This window comes from Palaemon carinicauda, chromosome 15 (assembly GCF_036898095.1).
Source record: "Palaemon carinicauda isolate YSFRI2023 chromosome 15, ASM3689809v2, whole genome shotgun sequence".
NCBI lineage: Eukaryota > Metazoa > Arthropoda > Malacostraca > Decapoda > Palaemonidae > Palaemon > Palaemon carinicauda.
Genome location: NC_090739.1, coordinates 136,122,231 through 136,146,982, shown reverse-complemented (window position 1 = coordinate 136,146,982; position 24,752 = coordinate 136,122,231). Strand labels below are relative to the sequence as shown.

Here is a 24,752-nt window from a genome sequence, read left to right as displayed (position 1 = left end):
TCTCTCACATGTGAATTTGGTTAATTGATTATGTATTTCAGGATTCCTCGAAAAAATCTCTCTCTCTCTCTCTCTCTCTCTCTCTCTCTCTCTCTCTCGCAGAATGAAAGATAGGCGACTTTCAGAAACACTGCTCTATTGTAACCCCGAAGATTAAGCCCCAGGAATAGGCCTACCTCCAGATAAGCCTATGACGATTTTCTTTATTTTTAGTATTAGCTTTTTTATATTTATACATTCAGTTGTTGGTTTCATTGTGTTGTAATAATGATAAATTATTGTTTTCTGAGTTTGTTAAAGGCTTTTATATACAGTTAAACAATTTCATAGAATTAATCGCTATTTCAAATTCATATTTTGAATTATATTTTCATTTATCTTATTCTTCGAAATCAAATGAAATCTATATCCAGTAAGATATATGTTCACTGAACAACTACAGTACGGAAATTGAACATTTACTGTTCTTGAAGTGTTTTATTTTAATTGTTCATTACTTCTCTTGTAGTTTATTTCCTTGTTTCCTTTCCTCATTGGGCTATTTTTCCCTGTTGGAGCTTTTGGGTATATAGTGTGCTGCTTTTCCAACTAGGGTTTTAGCTTGGATAATAATTAATAATAATAATAATAATAATAATAATAATAATAATTAAAGTGCATACACTCGGGCACACTGTTCTATCTTAATTCTCTTCCTTTTGTTTTTTTTAAGTTTTTAGGTTGATATAAAAATCATTTATTCTAATGTTGTTACTGTTCTTAATATTTTATTTTAATTGTTAACTACTGCTCTTGTAGTTTATATATTTCCCTATTTCCTTTCCTCACTGGGCTATTTTTCCTGTTGCAGTCCTTGCGTTTATAGCATCCTGCTTTTTCCAACTAGGGTTGCAGCTTAACTAGTAATACTGTTGTTATTATTTACTAAGCTACAACACTAGTTGGAAAAGCAGGATATGCTATAAGCCCAGGGGCCCCAACAGGGAAAATAGCCCTGTGAGGAAAGGAAACAAGGAAAAATAAAAGATTTTAAGAACAGTACCGACAAAATATTTACTATATAAACTATAAGAGCTTAACACGAGAGGAGGAGAAATAATAATAATAATAATAATAATAATAATAATAATAATACTTTGCGCTAATGAATGGCTTCCCAGACCCTACACTGGGCCACCATTTTCCAAAATCTATCAATCCAAATGTGCAGGCCTCGGTGAATCAAGGATTTTCCTTCACGTTCCGTGTTTTTGCCCGCTAAGCGAAGCCTCCCAAGGATCTGGACCTCTCAATGGAATATTGATCACGCCATACAGTATCTCGATAGAAGAACTGTTCTTCTGTAAATGTATGCCATATTTTCAGTTTTCATTTTGGGCTGTATGGAAAACCTAACCCCCCCCCCTACGGAAGAGAAACCCATCTTAGGAAATCGTGTTTACTGTATATTGTTCATTAACGTTGGGATGCTCCCATTTATGCAGGTCAGTTATCGGCAGAGGAGAGAGAGAGAGAGAGAGAGAGGAGAGAGAGAGAGAGAGAGAGAGAGAGAGAGAGAGAGAGAGATTGCATGTATTATTATTTTTGAGATTGTGTATATTATTATTATTATTCTTCTTATCATCACAAACTAAGCTATAACCCTAGCTGGAAAAGCAAGATGCTATAAGCCCAGGGGCTCCAACAACCAAAAATAGCCCAGTGAGGAAAGGAAAACAAGGAAATAAAATGCAAGGGAAGTGATAAACAATCAAAATATGAAGGAACTTTAAAACGAAGAGACAATAGAAACTAGCAGACTGGGCTAAATAACTAACATACCTTTACAACTAATAATTTATCTTGCCTTGATTCGTGAACAAAGCAGGATTATGTAAAATTAGAGAACAAAGTAAAGTTTTGTCTACAAATGAATTTGCTACTGGTTGTTTCTTTTCCTGTTCATTCGCTTGTTCGATATTTGTTCATTGATTTTATTGTGTTGTGTTATCTAAGAAGGTTTTAGCGACATGTTGATACGAAAAGATAGATATAGGAATTACCTCATATATATATATATATATATATATATATATATATATATATATATATATATATATGTATGTATATATATATATATATATATGTATATATATATATTATATATATATATATATATATGTATATATATATGTATGTATGTATATATATATGTGTGTATGTATCATATTTTCTCGACAAAAATTATGATGATCTTATATATATATATATATATATATATATATATATATATAAAAAATATAAATATACTGTGTATATATATACACACATATATATATATATATATATATATATATATATATATATATATATATATATATCTATTATATAAGACCAGAATAGTTATAAATAGATGTGTCCTTAAACCATTTTCAAATCGGCGTTTGCTACATACAGTAGATGTATTCAGGAAGTCTTCATCCACTGAAAATCATAATGATATAGGCTGAGATACGACACGGTCCTTTCTATTTTAATTTCCTCCACTTTTATCATTCCCTTTATTATTTTTATTCTTATCAGTTAATATCTAACGTATCCAACTAATGATTTTGCATATATGTTAAATTTAATCTTGAATGAGCTCTTCAGAATTGATTTGATCTGATGCGATTATATAAAAAAAATTTATATTATTTTTTTTTTTTTAGTAAAGTATTATTTGATATTTTTCCCTTTTATACGAGGGATGTATGATTCCGCATTAGTTATTTTTTGATTGATTTTATTAATTTATTCCACAGAGGGAGTCGCTCATCGTCCAATTTTCGACAAATCTGTACAAGTGAAACAGCTGAGTGTGGTGGAGGCCCATGGCATCTTGCTCATACGCGTCGATAAAGGTAAGAAATAAATCACACACACACACACACACATATATATATATATATATATATATATATATATATATATATATATATATATATATATATATATATATAATGTGTGTGTATGTATATGTATATGTTTGTATGCACTGTATGTATAAATGTGTTACTATACTTTACTCTATGTATATATATATATATATGTGTGTGTGTGTGTGTGTGTGTGTGTGTGTTTGTTTATGTATATATTTGTATGCACTGTATGTATAAATGTGTTACTATACTTAACTATATATACATATATATATATATATAGAGAGAGAGAGAGAGAGAGAGAGAGAGAGAGAGAGAGAGAGAGAGAGAGAGAGAGAGAGAGAGAGAGAGAGAGAGAGAGAGAGAGAGAGAGAAGATAAACATGAATAAACGTATAATTGAAATAGATTAGTCAAGATTCTTTTAGAAATTAATGTTTTTCAAAAATGCTTAGACCACCCCACAAAAATAGTAATAAAGACAATAAATTGTTTATGATTCTATGGCCTAATTCAGACCATTGTTTAATCAGACTTGCCACAAGAAATAACATATCCAATTATATAGTTATATATTATATATTATACTGGCGAAACTTAAAAGGCAGGACAGGATTAGAAATTGAAATATGAGATTACTCGAGTGCCCGGTTATACTGTATGCTGAGGGGTAGATGGAGATGGTTTGGGCATGCTCTTCGCACTCTCCAAGAGAGATTATTATTATTATTATTATTATTATTATTACTTGCTAAGCTACAACCCTAGTTAGAAAAGCAGGATGCTATAAACCCATGGTACTCAACAGGGAAAATAGCCCAGTGAGGAAGGGAAATAAGGAAAAATAAAATATAAATAACAACAGTTCACCAAACTTTCAACTGGGCTCCACAAGGCATCAGAAGAGTTGGAAGACCCAGGCCTACATGGCAGAGAACTTTGAAGCGTGAAGTGGGAGATGATGAATGGAGAAGTATTGATTTAAACGCTCAAGATAGAGACGACTGTCGAAATCTAACCGAGGCCCTTTGCGTCAACAGGCGTAGGAAGAGATGATGACTATAGTCAATTCTTTTTATTGAGGCAGATTTGCACTGACTCGCAGCGGTGCCCCTTCAGCTCGGAAAAGTTTCCTGGTATCTGATTGGTTAGAATTCTCTTGTCCAACCAATCAGCAATCAGGAAACTTTTCCAAGCGAAAAGAGCCCCGCTGCGAGTCGGTACAAATTTGCCTCACTAAAAAGAATTGACTATAGTGAAACTGTTGTTCTAAATAGCGTAGACTCGGCTACTTAGAAACCTTGAATTTTAGTTCAGTCTGATGCGTTTTCCCGTCTCCATGGTTACCGAGGATTTAACCGTATTTAAACTATGCAGGTCGTATTGATGAAGACTTAAAATCGGCTCCTTTAGGTGGCAAGAAATTCCCTTTAACGTAGTGCTCAACATGAAAGCTTATTCTCTTGTACGGGCTTAGCTGCTTTTGTGCTATTCATCATGAATGATTCTCCGCAATGAATGACGGCTTTCAAATGGGTTGTTTTACAAAATTCTCTTTTATTTATTATTCATCTTCGCGAGGTGGGTTTGCGTTAAGTATTCTTTTGATGTGTTCTTCATTTGCCATCGCTGTATTGTGAACGTTTCTCTTTTTAAATTGTTGTAATTGTGAGATTATTTAGGCGTGTTTGTTTCCATAGAGGTATATTGATAGAAATTCAAAGAGGTTTTATTTTCATTCATTTGTATTTGCAGTGTATGTTAGTTGGAAGAGAGAGAGAGAGAGAGAGAGAGAGAGAGAGAGAGAGAGAGAGAGAGAGAGAGAGAGAGAGAGAGAGAGAGAGAGAGAGAGAGGAGTTTCAAATGTCATGAGAACAAATTTTGATTTAACTTGTTAGAATGATTAACGTCTAATTTCTTAACTACTACTACTGTACTACCACTACTATTTTTTGTTGACGTTTGAAATTCTCAACCAATAGAAATAAGATGCAAGACAGAAAAACACACTGAAGTGTCGGAAGTTATGGCAGTACCTACGTCACTAGAGGCGAAAAGAGAGAGATGAGAGAGAGAGAGAGAGAGAGAGAGAGAGAGAGAGAGAGGAAGGGGGTAATGCCAGGTAGGGGAAACACATCAGCTTTACTCCGTGTTGGCGCAGGGAAGCACATACAGTATAACCTGGCCTGTTATTTGCCTAAACAACAGACTGAACTTGATAGTGGATTTTAAAGGTCGTCACTAGAGGGATGGGATTGTTATTGGACCTTTTTTTAGCTTGTTATTCCCTTCCTTTTACCCTTCTTTTCCTCTCTTCTTCCCCCTTCCTTTTAAACCCTTCCTTTCCTCTCTTCTTCCCCTCCCTTTTAACCCTTCCTTTCCTCTCTTCTTCCACTTCCTTTTAACCTTTCCTCTCTGCTTCTACTTCCTTTTATCCTTCTTTCCCTCTCTTCTTCCCTTCCTTTTACCCTTCTTTTCCTCTCTTCCTCCCTTCCTTTTATCCTTCTTTCCTCTTTTCCTCCCTTCCCTTTATCTTCCTTTCCTCTCTTCTTCTCTTCCTTCCTCTCTTCTTCCTTCTTTTATCCTTCCTTTCCTCTCTTCTTCCCTTCCTTTTATCCTTCCTTTCCTCTCTTCTTCCCTTCCTTTTATCCTTCCATTCCTCTCTTCTTCCCTTCCTTTTACCCTTCCTTTTCCCCTCTTCCCTTCCTTTCCCCTCTTCTCTTCCCTTTCCTCTTCTCTTCCCTTCCCTTTCCTTTCCTTTCCTCTTCTTTTCCCTACCCTTCCCTTTTCTCTTCTCCTCCCTTCCCTTCCCCCTTCTCTTCACTTCCTTCTCACTCTTCTCTTCCCTTTCCTCTTCTATTCCTTCTCCTCTTCCCTTTCCTTCCCTCCGCTCTTCCTTTTCCCTTTCTTCTTCTCATCCCTTTCCCTTTCTTCTTCTCATCCCTTTCCTCTTCCCTTCCCTTCCCTTCCTTTCCTTTCCCTTCCCTCTTTTCCCTTCCCTCTTCCTTCCTTTCCTCTTCTATTCCTTTTCCTTCATCTCTCTCCCTCCCCATTCCGTCCTTATTTTTTAAATAAATACAGTGATGTCATAAGTGTGCCGATAATCTCCATCATGATTTTCTCTGTATATAATTTTAAATTTCTCTCAATTAGGGCCATCAGTTCTACAGCTAGCAATTATAGATATCAGTAAGAATTTCTCTCTCTCTCTCTCTCTCTACCTGTGCTAATTGGACTAGGACCTCTACCACTGGCGGACTTAATTCATCCGAGCACAAACTGACTGCAATTAAATAGGGCCTTTTCACCACACTGCACTTCACAACCCCCATCTCTCTCTCTCTCTCTCTCTCTCTCTCTCTCTCTCTCTCTCTCTCTCTCTCTTCTACAAAACTTCTTCCAACAAATACCGTATATTCATTATGAGCCATTATTTTCCGTGACTAAATTTATTTATTTTTTTTTTTTTCCCCTAGGCGTTTACCGTCTGCGAATTATTTGGTAGAAGAAAACGATAAAAATAAGTGACTGCATGTCACAACATTGTTTGGTATCAGTGGACATGCTGTAGGAAGAGAGAGTTACAGCGAGTTGAAAGGATTTTGGGATGTCTCAAAGACTTTTTAGTCCATCAGCGGAGACTCCATTTGCTCTTTCTCTTGCTCAGAGCGGTTCACTTCAAACGTTTAGAGAATTTTTATGATCTTGTCTAACTTATTCTTGAACTCGTTTACCGTGTCACTGTTTACTACATCCGCTGGAAGTCTCTTTCATGTATTTGCTATTTTGTATGTAAAGAAATTACTACCTTGAGCGGTGTACCTTTTCAATTCGAGAGAGAGAGAGAGAGAGAGAGAGAGAGAGAGAGAGAGAGAGAGAGAGAGAGAGAGAGAGAGACTAATATGTATGTATGCATGTCCAATTTGCGTTTGTGTACTTTGATGATCTGATGTTGCTTTAAATAATCCTTTGAAAAATAGATAATAACATCCTAACACTGCCCAATACCATCTAATTTTTTGTAGCAGATCTGAGATTTAAATTGCAATGTTCTCATTCCTTGGATAAATTAATTGATTTTTGAGACAATTCATCTTTGACATAAGACCATTCTAGTCAGTTTTGTTTTACGAGGTAGTTGACTTTGATATTTTTTTCGAATCGAAGGATTTAGAGTAAAATTAACTTATTGTTGAAATATTTTATTATAGAATTTTATTTTGTAGGGAAATCAGTTCTTTGTATTTGCTAGGATTTTACCTCTTGTATGTTAGGGAGAATTCAAGAAAGTGGGATATTACTGTGTTTTTTTTAATTATCAATCATGTTTATGATGAATATATGTATTTTTCATCTATAGATGGCACTGCAATGCCAACAAATGTTTAGTTTTGTAACTTTAACCTCCATCTCCTAGATCAGCAAAATATGTTTGGGTCAAAGTAATATTGTTATTATTATTTTTATTATTACTTGCTAAGCTACAACCTTAGTTGGAAAAGCAGGATACTATAAGCCCAGGAGCTCCAACGGGGAAAATAACACAGTGAGGAAAGGAAATAAGGAAATATAAAATATTTTAAGAAGAGTAACAACATTAAAATCAATATCTACTATTTAAACTATATAAACTTTAATAGAACAAGAGGAAGAGAAATAAGATAGAATAGCGTGCCCAAGTGTACTCTCAAGTAAGAAAATTTTAACCCAAGACAGTGGAAGACCATGGTACAAAGGCTATGGCACTACACAAGACTAGAGAACAATGGTTTGATTTTGGAGTGTCCTTCTCCTGGAAGAGCTGCTTACCATAGCTAGAGAGTCTTGTCTACCCTTACCAAGAGGAAAGCAGCCACTGAACAATTACAGTGCAGTAGTTAACCCCTTAAGAGAAGAAGAATTGTTAGGTGATCTCAGTGTTGTCAGGTGTATGAGGACAGAGGAGAATATGTAAAGAATAGGCCAGACTATTCGGTGTGTGTCTAGGCAAATGGAAAATGAACCGTAACCATAGAGAAGGATCCAATATAGTACTCTCTGGGCAGTCAAAAGACGCCATAACTCTATAGTGGTAGTATCTCAACGGGTGGCTGGTGCCCTGACCAACCTACTACCTACCAATAATAATAATAATAATGATAATGATAATAATAATAATCCCATACAGTGTGTGCCAGGCTCTGTTAAAAGCTCATTCATATTAAACTGTCATCTCCCCTCCTGAAGCATTAATCAAGTTTCGTAAAATCCTTTGATGGTGGGTGTCTAAACACAGTAACTTCCCCTTTCATTAAGAGGGCTATAAATAGAGTGTCTAGTTTACACGCAAATTAAGAGATTCGTTTGCATACGGTATATGGTTGGTTTCGTTATTGGAGTTATCCCGTGAGCCCTTCTCTTGTTTACTTGTTTACCAGATATTAACAGAACTAGGCACTATTATTTGGTACTTTAATTAGAGCATTTATATCATTTATGCATATATATATATATATATATATATATATATATATATATATATATATATATATATATATATATATATATATATATATATATATATATATATATATTTACATGTGTGTATACATATGCTTGTAGATGTGTGTATATAATAATATAGAAATATATTTGTAAAATATATTCAAATTTATATAGCATATATAATATAGAAATATAAGAGTAAAATATATTTGCACAGTCACACATGTGTGTGTGCGTATGTATGTATGTATGTTTGTTGTTAACTTTATGAACGGCTTCAAACAGAGCCAAGATCATTCCTTCCTATTGTAAAAAATTCCCTCTCTCTCTCTCTCTCTCTCTCTCTTAGACACTCATACATCTAAATAGTACAGTTGGCGCTTGCATAAGAAAATCATATATTTTCCTATCTTTTTGTACTTAAACTGTACCACCAGTTTGCCGTTATGAATCCGTTATTTCGCTTTCAAATTCCGTATTGAGTAACCCTATTTTGCATGTCGACTGCATTTTGGAAAATGGCAACATGTAAATTTAAACATGGCCTCCGGGGGAAGTGTCATAATTCACGAACATCGTTCTCATATGTATTCCCAGAAAATATCCCGTAGGACTTCCCTTTCACGACTAGCAATCGACCAGATGATCTTTTTTTTGTAAGGTTCTCCACCAATAACCTCCTTTCAATAGCTCTCTCTCCTCACCTCTCCCTCGCCCTACCTGGACTCCATCTCTCTTCTCTCTCTCTCATTAGAGTAATTGGGGCAGAATTCCAAAGTCGCCCCATGAGTTTTGTGTACAGCATTTGTATAACTAAAAGGAAAATTTGTTTTGAATAATAAACCACGAGTTTTATCCCCTTTTGGGGGATTTTTAACCTTAATTGATTCTTCATGTTGAATGATATTGAGCAAAAACATACACACACATAAAGATATACACGTACGGTTTATATTTGACCTATATGTTTACATTATATATATATATATATATATATATATATATATATATATATATATATATATATATATATTTATATATATATATATATATATATATATATATATATATATATTGGAGTTATCCCGTGAGCCCTTCACTTGTTTACTTGTTTACCAGATATTAACAGAACTAGGCACTATTATTTGGTACTTTAATAAGAGCATTTATATCATTTATGCATATATATATATATATATATATATATATATATATATACATATGTATGTATGTATGTATGTATATTATAGTATACTATAAGATGTATTTGTTTTGAATAATAAACCACGAATTTTATCCCCTTTTGGGGGATTTTTAACCTTAATTGATTCTTCATGTTGAATGATATTGAGCAAAAACATACACACACATAAAGATATACACGTACGGTTTATATTTGACCTATATGTTTACATTATATATATATATATATATATATATATATATATATATATATATATATATACATATATATATATACATGTATGTATGTATGTATGTATGTATGTATGTATGTATATTATAGTATACTATATGATGTATTTGTAGTTTATGATTTTTGGGGGTGATCTTCCATCACACTCAATTCTCTCTCTCTCTCTCTCTCTCTCTCTCTCTCTCTCTCTCTCTCTCTCTCTCTCTCTCTCTCTCTCTGCCCGCCATAAGTTATCACACCCAAATCCCAACAGCCAGAAGTTGCATGGCATTACACCAGTCCAGACCATTTGCATATAAACTGCACCGTTGATCAGTGGATTTCAGTCGTGGGTGGCTTTCTTCTCCTCCTCCTTTTTAGATATGAGAGAGAATTATCTGGTCGCTGCTAAATAATACTATCATAAATCTAAAGAAGAAATAAAATATTATTTAATATTAATACTTTGAAATAGATTAAAAAAAGGGGAAATAAACTCTTATTCCTCCCGGAGGCAAACCTTACGTTTGGTACTTTTCTCTGTAACAAGTACAATTACTTTTTTTTTAAATTAGGTTTCTCTCTCTCTCTCTCTCTCTCTCTCTCTCTCTCTCTCTCTCTCTCTCTCTCTCTCTCTCTCTCTCTCTCTCTCCTGGTTCACAAACCCTTTCAGAATCTTGACTACATTTAAAGAGAAAAGGGTGTCACGCTTTGTAAACAAACGACAACAAACTTTACGACAGATAAAAAAGGGTTTTATGCCCAATAGAATAAGAGGAAGAGCCATCTCTATAGTTTATAGTTTTTCAAACCTCGCCATGTCAAATGCCTCTTCCAATTCGATTTTAGAGAATGGATTCAACAGCAAGTTGTAAATTTACATGGCTGTTAATCCTGTTTCTGACCATGCATTTTTCATTCATTTTAATTTAAACAGATTTTTTTCAATGCGGAACGTTGAAGAAAGAGGTTAAAGTTACTTCCTGGCAAAATATTGTTCTCAACTAAACCTTGCAATATACTTGAGCCATCTTGTGATTGCATCAATGGTCTGTAATGAGAGTGGAAAGCAACTGTATAGTTTGGTCAAGGATTTGTTGTTGTTTACGAGTGACGATGGTGACTTTTTATCTCCCCTTTATGAGGCAAGATTTTACTCTTCACTAATATTTCATTAAGATTTAGAAGTCTGTCATATTTCTCTAAATCCTTCCATATTCACAGTCACAAAGATTTTTTCTCTTGATAGAACTGCACCTTTCTTTCAATGACGTTTATATTGATTCCTTTACCATCTCAAACATTGGATTGTTTTAAAAAGGCTGTGAGATTTTAAATATATAGAGCTCCATACAACAAAGTATATATATTTTAGGTGTAAATTTTTTGTATGAAATTATAATAGACATTTTCAAAGGCATGTATAACTTTTATTTAAACCAAAGAAATATTTATCCTATATTTGTACCTTAAAGAAATATGTTGTAAATCTGTTGATACTAGAATATCTTAATCAGATGATAAATATGACTTCGATATGCAATGGCTAAAATATAGATAATCATAACGAACCGACCTTTATATGGAACAGGCCAATTGGATGTACTGTACTTATAAAGGCTAGTTTCCTTCCAGAAAAAGGTATGGTTATTCTATTTTAGAGGCTCTTTTAATTTATACATTACTGTACAGTAATTGATTTTTCAGAAATGTATGTTAGTAATATAAACCTTTTGATTACATTATATTCATCATGTTTCATGAAGTGCTTTTATGAATTGCAATACCGTTATTCAATCTCTTCTCAGGTCGTGACAGCAAGATACACGTGTTCCGATTATCAGACTTTGAGTGCGACGACGATCGAATCAGGGCAAAAGCAGATTTGAAGGATCACCGTCTCGAGAGGACAAAAGGATGCCATCTCTACGCCATTTCCAGACCCGGCGGATCACACCTTAGAATGGTAGGTTGAATATGAGACAATTTAAATTGATATATTAGATCTGTTCAAGCAAATGTTTTGAAATTTTTTACTGCAACCTCTATTTTTAGAGAGAGAGAGAGAGATGTACCTCTCAAATATATTTTCAAGAAGTTTTTTGCTTAAAAGAGTAAGTGAAAGTAGACAGAAAACATCCATTACAGCTTCTCCACCTGAAGAAAGAACATGCAAATATGTCTAAGGATTTTTCAGTATGGTTACATAACAGTAAAATGACAGTAGTAAGGGTTCTGTTGATTTTTTCCCTCTTCAGGTTGTCGCCGTTGGGAAGAAATTGCTGATTCTCCAGTGGCGACATTCAGCAGCTTGGACTGCTTGGTGTCCGGCGTCAGACACCGATACTGTTGATGGCTTCCAATTTATACGTGTAAGCCCTTCCTCTTCCTTACACCACCTCTCAAATTTTGTACCATTGAAAAAAATAGATTTTAAGAAAACATTATTTATTAATTTTTGGGTGGTGGATTTTATACTTCATGCTCACCTTTTCAAAATTTGAATTATTATCATTTGGTCCTTCCAAACAGGAAATCTCTGTGTCCGAGGCGCCTGTATTGATCACCTTAGTCGATTCTCCGATAGTTTCGTCTGCTGGAGGGTTAAGTGATAACAAGATATGCATAGGTATGTCACATGTTTTTCTCTTAGATTTTTTTTTCAATTAGTATCATTTGTGTATTTTATCTGAATGCTAACCGATGCACGTTAGGGTACAACATATGGCTGACTACCTCTAGATTATTAGTTCCAGGGCTACACTTGTGACATAAATAAGGGAGAATTGTGAGAAGTGTTAATTTGAATTTTGAATAACGATAAAAATTCAATTTACATGATTTAAAAAATGGAATCCTCATTGAACCTTAGCCTATTACTTCATATTTTGGTCAGGTTTGTATCGAATTATGAACTGTAAACAGTGTGAAACTTTTCTATTTTTATAGTAAATACAGTACAATACTTCATTATCACCACTACAGAAAAAATTATTGGTATTCTATATTAAATTTAATATTATTGTTGCTAATATTGTACTTGGTAAATAATTTTTTTAATTACCAGCATAAGGTTATCGAAGATTTTTCAAGTATTTTAGACATTATATTTCTATCTTTGTTCATATGCTTTGGATAAAAAGTTTCAAATAATAATTTGTAAATAGGAAGATAAAATTTTGCTGGTGGCCTTTTGAAATAGATTGAATTGTACATCATCATCTCCCCCTACGCCTATTGACACAAAGGGCCTCGGTTAGATTTTGCCAGTCGTCTCTATTTTGAGCTTTTAATTGAATACTTCTCCATTCATCACCTTTTACGTCGCGCTTCATAGTCCTCAGCCATGTAGGCCTGGGTCTTCCAACTCTTCTAGTGCCTTGTGGAGCCCAACTGAACGTTTGGTAAACTAATCTCTTGGGGAGTGCAAAGAGCATGCCCAAACCATCTCCATCCATCCCTCATCATGATCTCATCAACATATGGCACTCGAGTAATCTCTCTTATAGTTTCATTTCTACTCCTGTCCTGTCATTTAACTCCCAATATCCATCTGAGGGCTTTGTTCTCAAATCTACTATTGTACAGCATTTGCTTAATTGTATAAATATCTTTTTTAAGAGAAAGCTCAGTTAGATATCTGTTTATTAAAGTGTTGATGTCTCTCCTCAGGTTACAAACACCAGTGGGACTTGGTGAGTGAAAGGACAGGGGAGGTCACTCGACTCCATCATATAGAGGCCTCCAAGGTTAACCTTGTTGCTGCTCTTGATATATATGAAGATGATGAAGCTGAACTTCTACTTTGTTACAACAGTAAGTGTTCTCTTAGGAAATGTTAGTTCCATCAATGCATAATTAAAGGGTCTTTGTGGAGGATATCTTATGTCTTGACATGGATGATTAGTGTTACCAGAACAAAGATGGTTGAGAAAAACTTAAGGTGTGTAAGAATACTTGTGGTCAATAGTACTATTGCGGACAACAGTTTTTTTCTACTCTGGGTTAAAGTCCCACAAAACTACTGCGACCTTTCTGTAGGGCAGGTTAATGCGCACGGTACAACCACTACAGCTTCCCTTTGGCCCCTTACATTTTAGACCTTTTTTTCAAAGTTCCCAATTCCTTTCTTTCACCTTGTAAGTTTGACTTCTATATGAATATTATTTTGAGTGGAAGGTTTAGATGAATAGTGAGAAGTGTCCTATAGTTAATGAACTTTAAATAGACTGGGAAGATTGTGATTCACATATGAATTGATCAGGGAAAATCATATTAAGAATCTAGTCTCTTTAACAGATCTCATTACCAAAATGGGCTAATTTTGTTGCTTATTACCTTTCATTTTTACCCCTAATATTGCTCTTGTTTCTATTGCCATATTGGACAAGAAAAAATTAAAACTCACTCTACTGTATGAAAAGTGGTGTACTCATATAGTTAATTTTTTTTGCAATGCAAGTAATCTGTATTTAACTATCACAAAATCCTAAACTGAAAAATGTAGAGAAGCATAATGATTTCAACAATGTTGCAATTGCATAAACATATTACGATACATGGATATCATCCTCGTATTTGGCAATACTGGTACACTATTCTTTGAATATTTAGATATCGTGGCAACTTAGTTTTCATAGTACAAAGATAGTAATCAAATGCTTGCCTTTAGTAAAATGTTATTCCTCCTATATATGATCTTTATTGAAGTTGTGCAGGCTGCTTTATACCTTTTCTTCAAAAGGCCAAGAAAATAGGTAAAAATCCTCCTTTATTAGTGTTCTATTTCTGTCATTGCACTGTCGGCTTTATAACCACTTTTTAGGCTTTTACTTAACATTGGTTCCCTCTTCCATCTTTCATGTTAGTAAACTGTGGGGATTTTCCTATCCCACACATCATTGCTGAACATCCTTTCTGTTGCCAGACCATAAGGCTCAAATTCTTTAAATAAATCAACAATTCTGTAAATACAATCATTGTTTACATCCATATTTCTGAGTATTAATACATGCATTATCAAGATAAAGATTTGCATGGAGAATTCCAAGTTCATTGTTCTTTTTATATATACAAAATGGATTGTTTTCTAACAAATATTCCCATTTTTTTTTCAGATACCTGTCACTTCCAGAAACTAACAGAAGAATGTTCGAATGAATTTGATTTTCAGTGGAATTCTGTGCCAGAAGCCATTGGTAAGTTTATCATTTTTCTCCAAAGACCAGGTGTTGAGGAAACAAAAAGTAATCATAGGAGATAGGATTGGGTTTTATCATGATTGGTGGGTTTGGCCTTCTGATCTATAATAAAGACAGTATAAAGTCTTCTATACTTAACAAAGACTCCATAGTATAAATTACTCTTGTTTGACATTCAAAGTATTCCTCATAATTATTATCTTAAGATAGTATAATTATCATTTATAATTCGTTAGAAATTAATCAGCAAAATAAAGCAGATTAGTAAAGACGAAGGCTGAGTGCAAGTTGAGATGCAGGTAACTTTGTGTCCAGCAGTAGTGATGATTCTGGGTGATATGTCATCGATAGCCATTTTACAGGAAAGTCCATGCAGACCACACAGCACCTCCTCCAAAATGGGTTTTGCCTTTGTCAAAACTACATTTATGTTTTTACTATAGAATGAATCCTATGTTAGCAATAATTATTCACTAATTAGAGTTAAACCTTTATTGAAACAGCCTAAGTAATGATTAAGTTGATAGTTACATATTTTATTCAATTCTCAAATGTAATATTTCTTGAATTTACTTTTTCAGTGTGTGCCTTCCCCTACATCCTTGCATTTACTCAGGATAGCATAGAGATCAGACTAATTATTAATGGCAACTTGGTACAGACAATGGTTATGCCGCGCCTTGCCTTCATTACTTCCAAGGTAAGAAAAAAAGTGGGTGACCTTAATATGGCGGAAATCATTAACTTTGATGAGAGCTAAAGTTTTGAAATTACTAGAATTTTTAAGGTTGGATTAAATAAACTATATTGGAAGTTCAGTGGAAGAAGTGGAGTTTAGTACTTTAGTTCTTGTGATTTCATTCATTATCGTCATTAAAGTATTGATAGGACATACAGCAGTTTAACCTCACGGCAGAGTTTCAGGTTATTCTAAAGATTATTTAACACTTCTTGTTTGGTAATCGTAGATATGAAGATGTATAGGTACAAGCAAATCCAGGATACTAGGTAATTATTATCATCATTGATTATTGATGGTAGTAAAATTTGAAACTAATTTGTATTGAAGTAAGATGTTACTGAATGACAGCAATTTACTGTAATAAAAAAAAACAATTGAAGTTCTTGGACCTGTGTCCAATTACTTACCCTAAGAAAGAGAATATTTATTGTAGTGTAAATAGTTTCTTTTCCAGTGATTCCTCTTTTAAGGCCTTTATGATATATCAGTCTGTTAATTTCTTGGTCAAGTAATTAAAAAAGTAATAACTTGTGAAATAATAGACACATACCAAGAATATGTGCAAAATAAAGATTTGTATGTACTGTATCTATATAGTTGGAATAAAGAATAATTTGATTTTAGTTGTCAGTTGGTAAAGTAAGTTCCTGGGATAAGAACATAACACATTTAAAGCGTTCATTTTTAAATTGAAATGTTCTCGAATCCTACATGATTAGCCAAGGCATTCAGCTCACAAACCCCCACCACCCTCCATTGTATTCTGTCATCTGATCTTGTTACTGCTTGTAAGCTAGCTATTTGTACATAATGCAATACTGTACTGTACTTTAGAAAAATAATTGTATTTCCTTTTTACTTTACACTTACTTAAATTATTTTTAATTCACTGCACACATTCTTATTTTTCAAAGTTGTAAGTTGAAGGTTCTTACGTGACATACTTTATGTATTAAATCCTTTTTTCAAATACTTTTTTTTCGCTAGTTGACAACACTGGTTTTGTAAGGTAACTACAAGGGAAAGCTATATGACACTTTTAAATGATATACACAGTAGCACTTCTAGTTTGTTTTACTTTGTTTTTGGTTTCTAATACTTTTATGTACTGATTTCTTAGACTTACACTTGCTGATTGATCTGGTAAATGTTGAAAGGCTCTAATCACCAATCATTTTGAATATACAGTATATATAGTTTTTCTTCCATGACCCTCATATACTTGAGAGCTCTTGTTAAAGAAAATCATGGTTGAAACTGAATTTTACACCATTTTGCAGAGTGACATATTCTTTGCCACAACTGCACCAGAGTTCTTCACCTTGAGAAGAGAAAGAGTAAGAGTAGACAGGTTGGAGAGAGACCCAAGTCTATCGCCGCCTCCTTCACCGCATAACAACAAAGAATTGACAGGTATGCTTACGATGTACGGCACTGTAATATGTTTAAGAATCCTGCAAAATGGAATTTCGTGTTGCATCCTAGTTAATTTTTGTTCTGCATTCCTTTGAGTAATATTTTTCTATAATGAGTAAAACTACGAATTCATAGTAGAAACAAATGAAACTTCATTTTATTCAACCATGAAAATTTCCTTTTCAGTATTAGATAAAGATGCTACAAAGCCTTTCCGAGTATACCGCATTCCATTTAGATGTCTCACGGGAGCCAGTACGTGTGAACGTCGATGCCCAACACCTTCTACACCCATGCACCCTCCTGTATTAGGTATGGAGGAAGATTGTATGGGATCTGGTGAAGGCAGCAGTAATAGTAGTATGAATAGTAGTAACAGAGCAGGAATGCATCTTAAAGTAACCGACCAAAGATATGCAAGCAGATCTTGCACGGCTTCACCCACCCACCATCCAGCACCTCCTGGGCCTTTTTCAGGAAGCTCCCCATCAGGCTCGCCACCTGTTGGACCTACGATGGGTTCTCCATCTCACCAACCCTACCAGAAGCCTAGAGATCGCACAAATTCATTAACTGTAGATGCAGCTAACAGTCTTCTTCACCATGGCCGACCTCATCTCCTTCATCACTATCAACACCATCATCACCACCATCCACCTGTTAAGTGAAATCCCCTATAGTTTCCCTCATTCTGCTAAACAATTAACCTACACCTCCTTGTTTTTTTGAGGGAACAAATAAACAATGACAAATGTTTGGGACCACCACCCTCTACGGATGCTGCCATGATATTTTGAGACCCAATGGTCCGTTGTCTAAATTTATAATGTTCATGATTCTTCCATCTGGAACCTAAAGACCCACTGTACTGTGACAGCCATACAAGTGTCCCAATCATAGTTATTTTGGTAAGCAGCAGACACAGGTTTCTTACGAATGCAAACAATCACTACTTGAGATGTGATTATTATTTTCTATGTGAAGGCAGTACAGATGATATAATGATAGCCACTAAATCCTTCCAACACAAGAAAAATCCCTCTACCCAACATACCCTACCTTAATTGTACCCAAACAAGTGTACAGTATTTCCATAAACAGCCATGATCCTGAGCACAAAGAATCTTAGAGTTACTACCACATGGAACACCACCTGAATACCCCCTCTCCAATAAATTACAGTACACTGGAACACTCCCACATCTCTTGAGAAAGTACTGTTGGAAATGTAATACCATTTTTATTTTCTCTATTGCTATATTACAATTCCTTTTTCTCTCATGGAACTCCCTAATAAGTGCTTTCACCTTTCATCACTGATTTTTACATTTATAAATCTTGAAGAAATTTAATAGACTGGATTAACACATTAACATATCACATCCAACTTATGAAAACATCGTAAAGAATCATGCAGTGATAAGAGATTTAGTTTCATCTAATAGATGCCCTAGATTTTATTGTTAACAATTACAGTACTCATTTTAATTGTGATACCATTATTTATTAATGTTTCACAGTGAATGTTGTATATTTTTATTCACTTTTTGTTTGCTGTGACTTTATCATGCAAGTTTATTTTTGTTCTTTATGCTCAACTAACGTACATATTTTGAATTTTAGTAAACTCGTTCAGTGTCAAAATCTGTATCTATATTGCAAGAAACTTTTCATAAGACAACTTGACTTTGGATTCATTATTTTCATCGTAAAAATAATTTGTTTGTCATAGCAACTACATTACAGTATTATAATTTTAGAATATATATACTATCTTTATTACTTATGAAATAACTTTGTGATGATACATTCCATTGTTATTTACTCTCAAGTTGTCTATACCTGTCAATTAGATTATTTTTTTCTATACTATTCATGATGCTAAGAAACTACATACTATACCATTTTTAAATGACATCACGTAGTACGATACGCATAAACTTCCCAATGCTGTGATGATTCAACCATACTTTGAATACCATAATGATTCACATATAAACTACCGAACTACGCCTGTGATTCACAATTCTTCTACTTACTGTCAGGTTTAGAACTTATACCCATGCGTTTCATAGTTCGCAAATTAAGGACAAATATCACGTATATGATTCACATATCTCATCTTACTAAATTATTATTCATAACTTTACCTTGCCTCTGATTCACACCTACTTTAATGATACACAGATGCCTAGGTTTAACTAGGTGGATATCTCAATCTTCAACACTGTTTCATGAGCTTCCTTGTATATCATAACTGTTCTACACAGACTGTGGCAATTGTATACAACCAATAGTAAATTCTGTTAAAATGAATTAAGTGAAACTATGTGTAAGTGTATCTAACAATATACACAAAGAATGTACAGCCAAAATGGTAAGGTTGTTACATGCATGTAAATGTCTCGACTGTAAAAAGGAAAATTATTAAGTTTGATTTCCATAGTTACTACAGTGCTGTATGCGTCATACAGTAGCTCGTTAATTTGTTGCAATCAAGCACGTGCAAAGTAATTTCCCTTTATTTGTGTGACTTTCTTCTGCCTACTTTAAGGTGGAGCAAATGACAATATCTTGAGGGCTGTATAGGAGAGATTTTATGAGAAGCGAGCCCCTGTTTTATGAAAATAAAATTCTCAGATTGAGGTTATCCTTGACAAATTAAAAGTAAGTCATATATAGATGTAAAGTGGGATTTATGAAGCATACAAACCTTATACTACACATCGTATGCTGAGAGATATATGTTAAAAGAATATTGTGGTATTGATAGTGCACAGCATATCAGTGCTTCTTTTATTTTAGAGCTGCAAGAAGAAAATACTCTTATGTATTTATTAATTGGCAGCTATTTGGATAATTTTCTCCTGTTTTTTTATAGTAAATAATAAAATAATTTCACCTTTAATGTAAAAATATGCATTCGGTCATCAGGGTATGTAATTTGGGTTTACTTTAATTTAGGATTATCTTTGACTTCACATGATATGACTCCATGCTTGTACTACCCAGTTCACCTTGTGCTTATCATGAGAGAATAACAGAACAAAAATATAGTTTCTTTTTAGAATTATATGATTTTTAAGTCACTAATCTGAAATTACTCAGAGTTTCAAGTTGATTTATGAATTCTAGGAAAACAAATACTAAGTATAGTTCTCCTTACTTTTATTGACTGAAAAAATAAAAGAAACTATCTAAAGATTCACTTAACATTGAAATCCTACTTAATAAATTTCTAGATCGCTTAAATGGAAAAATAGTTTGTTTTAAGTTACTTAACAAGGCTCAAAAAGTTAAAGTAGCCTAGTCATACTCTTTTCAAATGCCAAACACAGTGTCTGTGATTCCCTATTTATTTTTTCTCAAAATTCATTGTTCTTTTTGAGAGTCTGAATAATTATGATTCATTACCTTCTTGATTCACAGTATACTTACAAGATTCCCTGAATTTATCAAGATTTTCTGCTCTTATGATTTACTGTATACTGTACAGCTAAGTTTATTTCCTTTTAGATCACTAAGATATCAAAATATTGTTCTTAGACATTGATTTTTTTTTTCCAAATAATTCTGCATTTGCTCCTTTGCGGTCCTAACACTCGTGTTCAAGTCCATCAGTATAATCCTTTACTTTCTTATCATTGACACTACAGTACACCAGGAATACTATGAACATATAATTTTTGTCATCCTTTCTATTTACAGTTTTTGTCTCTCTCTCTCTCTGTCTCTTTCCTTCAATACCTAAGAGGCGGTAATCCTTGTCTCTAGATTTTATCCCCTTTTTTTTAAAGAATTCTAGTCCCATGATTTAATGGTTACCATCATTCAGAGATGTGATTTTTTTTTTATATAAAAGATTAAAGTATCTGAGAATTGGTTAGATCTAGGATATATTTCTCATGAAGTCCACCTAACATGACTTGGGTGAGAGAATGTAGTGGTAATGATCATATTAATATCGTATATAGATGTATAAATATATGATTAAATGTGTATAAACATATACAGTATACACAATAGTATAAATATTGTAATATGATATATGAATGTAAACTCTTAGAATATTTATATAGAGCTTTATCTTTGCTAAATATTCCACAATTGATTGGTTCTATTACATGTATGCAGAAATTATATCAGATTCGACAGAATTTAAGGATTAATGTTTGATAATGTATAGAGTACTGTATAATTGTAGTGCACAAACTGTATAAACAGAAACTACAGTAAAGTGAAGCATTTATAATGTTAATTGCAGAAAAACTGAAGCATTTCCTTATTTTTCTATTGACGCTAGAAATTCTGTCAATCGACACTAGAAACTCTATTAACACTAAAAATTCTGACTTGACACTTACAAAGCGCAGCGATAGCCAAGTTAGAATCTTATGTGAGGTTCATTATCCATAAACTTTTTTCCATTACTGGCACTTACAACGTATGTATCACTGTGTAAAAAAAAAATTCTATAAATATTATCCAAGAAGTGCTTTACCTTACTATTTAGGAAGATGTACATTTTGCAAAACATCATACAGTGACCTGGTAAACAAGTTTTTTTTTTTTATACAAAGCCTTCTTTGAAAAAATCATATAGACTCGTTACATTATTCATTTGTCGTAAAGTTATGAAAACTAAATTTTCAAATAACAGTTTTTAGAAATTTTGTATAAGAAAGAAACGGACAAGTTCATTCTGTTTATATAGTCAAAAGAACGTTATATGTCGCACCTTTATCCCCACTATGGTTTATTAAACGAATGGAGATGCAGTAGTCAATAATCGTGTTTTTAAATAAACATAAACTACCCAAGGAATAATGGAATTTAAAGAGAATACTGAAAAAGGCATACAGCGGAAGTTTGTTTTTACTCAATAGATCATACAGTACCATAAAAATGAGTAGCACATGTGAATAATGAATATTGAAAGTAAAATATTGTGGTTCAATATAACTTATATTTTTAAATAATGACGTATGTCAACTAGACAACAAATTTTTTAATGAAAGAAAATAATTCATTCTTACACGCACGGTATATCAAAAATACGCAAAAATAAAAACTTCATTCAGGATTTGAAATCAACACTATACTATTTATAACCTTTGATGCAATAATATACCTATTGCTGATAACACCAATAATCAGTTCTGTTTCATTGATGCAGGAATGATATTAATTTTATGATTTTTTTTTTTTTTGGGGGGGGGGGCTTCATTAGCTTCGTCATCCTTCATTATAAAATCATTAGTCACAATTTGCAAAAGTTCTTGCTCATAAAACCATTTATTTTTAGTCATCTTAGGTGTGTGTATTTTTACAGGACAAATGAAAATTGCACCACTAAATTCAAATGAGTATATAATGCATGAGTCTATAGGCTTATTGCATAAAATCATAGGCTGTTGTATATGTTTATATAAGAATTTTCATAATTTTTTTCCAGTGCATGTCATTGTAGCTACCATCTCATTATACTTTAACAATGTAGTTTTTACTATATTGCTTTCTATCTTCAATTAATGCTTTTTATTTTTATCTTTTGACACCTTGATAACAACAATATAAAATTAATTTATTTAAGGTTCATATTTCATAGTACCTGTACATGAGCAGTAAACAATAACTAATGCAGACTGAATAGTCTTGCCTTCTCACCCAATTATATAGCTGACATTACTGTAGAAAGATTTATTGAGGAAGTTAATCTCGCAACCAGAGGAAATTATGTGTAGGCATATCACTTAAGAGTACAGTGTAGAGTGTACGCATACTTTTGGATAAATTCATGATACAACACCAATGCAGATTAAATTCAGGAATGACCGTGCTATCAGTAATAGGATACTGCTTTGTAGAATATCCAAGAAAGAAATATTCAATGGAAATTGCAAGTAAGAAATTAAAAACTTGAAATGTGATATTTTGAATTTGGTAGTATTGTCTTTTAGTCGTTTATATTTGTTCACATGATATAGTATCTCTGGAGTTACAATAATAATGTTCTAAATAAATGGCCATGGCTATCTTTGTAATAACTCCAGTTGCAAGCAAAATATACACTCGCATTTCTAAAAGCTCGACAGTTTCTTACATTTAACCTTAAACTTATTAATACCACGTAATTATAGACAAAGTATTTTATTGTCTTCTGTGGAAGATAACGTTACATCACCAAACAGTATTAATTATATGTATACAGTGTATATAAATCTTTTTACTGTACTGACAATTCCCTGTTATTTCAATATACAGGGCAAATTTGTACTTTCCCCTTCCTCTATGCCTTATCTGCTATACTTATAGGGAGTTTGTGTGTGTGTGTGTATATATATATATATATATATATATATATATATATATATATATATATATACACACACCGCATTAAAATTCTTTATTTTTCTGACCAAATAGCCAATTGCTTAGTAATTACTTGTAAATTTGTACTTTGAAATATGATTTTGTTAAACTGCTTTGTTAGCTTAAATGCTTTTTTGGCACATCCCTCGAGTCCGTATAGTAGGCAGTACCTCTAGTAGTGAGGTACTCTTTAAAGCTTAACATCCTGGAAATTTGCTAAAGAAAAAATAAGTTATGCTTTCAATCCCTTTTAAGTAAAAAATATTGCCTTTTGTATAAGCTTCCAAGATATAATATGCTAATTTCACTGTAGAAATATGATTGTTTTCAAACAAGGTCACTTTGAAATTTAGTGTATTGTAAAGGCAAACTTACAAGACTAATCTTCATTTCTTAGTACTCAAATGTTTAGAATTTACCATAATAGGGACTTGTGTAATAAGTGTAACTCTTGATATGATCAATCATATTTCCATATTGTGATTCATATTCATTATCTTTTTATATCCAAACCCCTAAGGTGAAATAGAGGGTAAAATATGTATATTTCCATTGTATAAGCATTTGTGAAAATCTAGTTACTTAACCAAGGTAATGATACTATTTTACTTGTCCATCTGTATTGATAGGATAAAAAAATATACTGCAGTTGAGATCTTTAATTACAAATACAGTACAACTATCTTTTATCCTCCATATCATTTCCAACATATCAAACATTATTCTAATACAGTACTCATTCTATTTTAAATTTCAGCACAGTACTTATTTTTCAAATTTTATGATTTTATCTCAACTCTTTAAAAATGTGTTTTCTAATATAAGATTTACTTTTACTTTATTCCGAAAAAACACACATATATTACAGTATACCTACACTCCATGCTTCATCTTTGACTGAATTAACTTTACACACAAATGTGCAGTGTATTTCCTTAATGCATATGATTTACATATGTTTTTAATAATGAATTTTTCAGTGAGGGAACATTCTTCCAATACATACAATACACGATTTCCTTATTCTCAACTGCAGTATTCCAATGGAAGTCTTTCTCTTCGCATACTTTTATACAGCTTTGTAAATGTTTTTTTATGGTAGACTTGACATTAAGGATATTTGAACCCCCCTTTGTGTGTGGAATTTCTAGTGGTAGAGATATCTCTGTGATCTGTATGGTTCTTCTGAGGAATAATACTGGCTATATAGGAAATAATTTTTGT

At 33.0% G+C, this 24,752-nt stretch overlaps 1 protein-coding gene across 1 annotated transcript in view; it reads left to right on the top strand.

The window, feature by feature from the left end:
* Positions 1-23,474, top strand: part of LOC137654190 (GTPase-activating Rap/Ran-GAP domain-like protein 3) — a 30,321-nt gene extending 6,847 nt beyond the window's left edge. Inside the window, exons 2-10 of the mRNA XM_068387828.1 lie at positions 2,784-2,882; positions 11,606-11,763; positions 12,056-12,169; positions 12,330-12,426; positions 13,470-13,613; positions 14,915-14,995; positions 15,580-15,698; positions 17,021-17,153; positions 17,343-23,474. Coding sequence (XP_068243929.1) covers positions 2,784-2,882; positions 11,606-11,763; positions 12,056-12,169; positions 12,330-12,426; positions 13,470-13,613; positions 14,915-14,995; positions 15,580-15,698; positions 17,021-17,153; positions 17,343-17,824 — 1,427 coding nt within the window. The 3' untranslated portion in view covers positions 17,825-23,474. The remainder of the gene's footprint in view (positions 1-2,783; positions 2,883-11,605; positions 11,764-12,055; positions 12,170-12,329; positions 12,427-13,469; positions 13,614-14,914; positions 14,996-15,579; positions 15,699-17,020; positions 17,154-17,342) is intronic.
* The last annotated feature ends 1,278 nt before the right edge of the window (positions 23,475-24,752 follow it).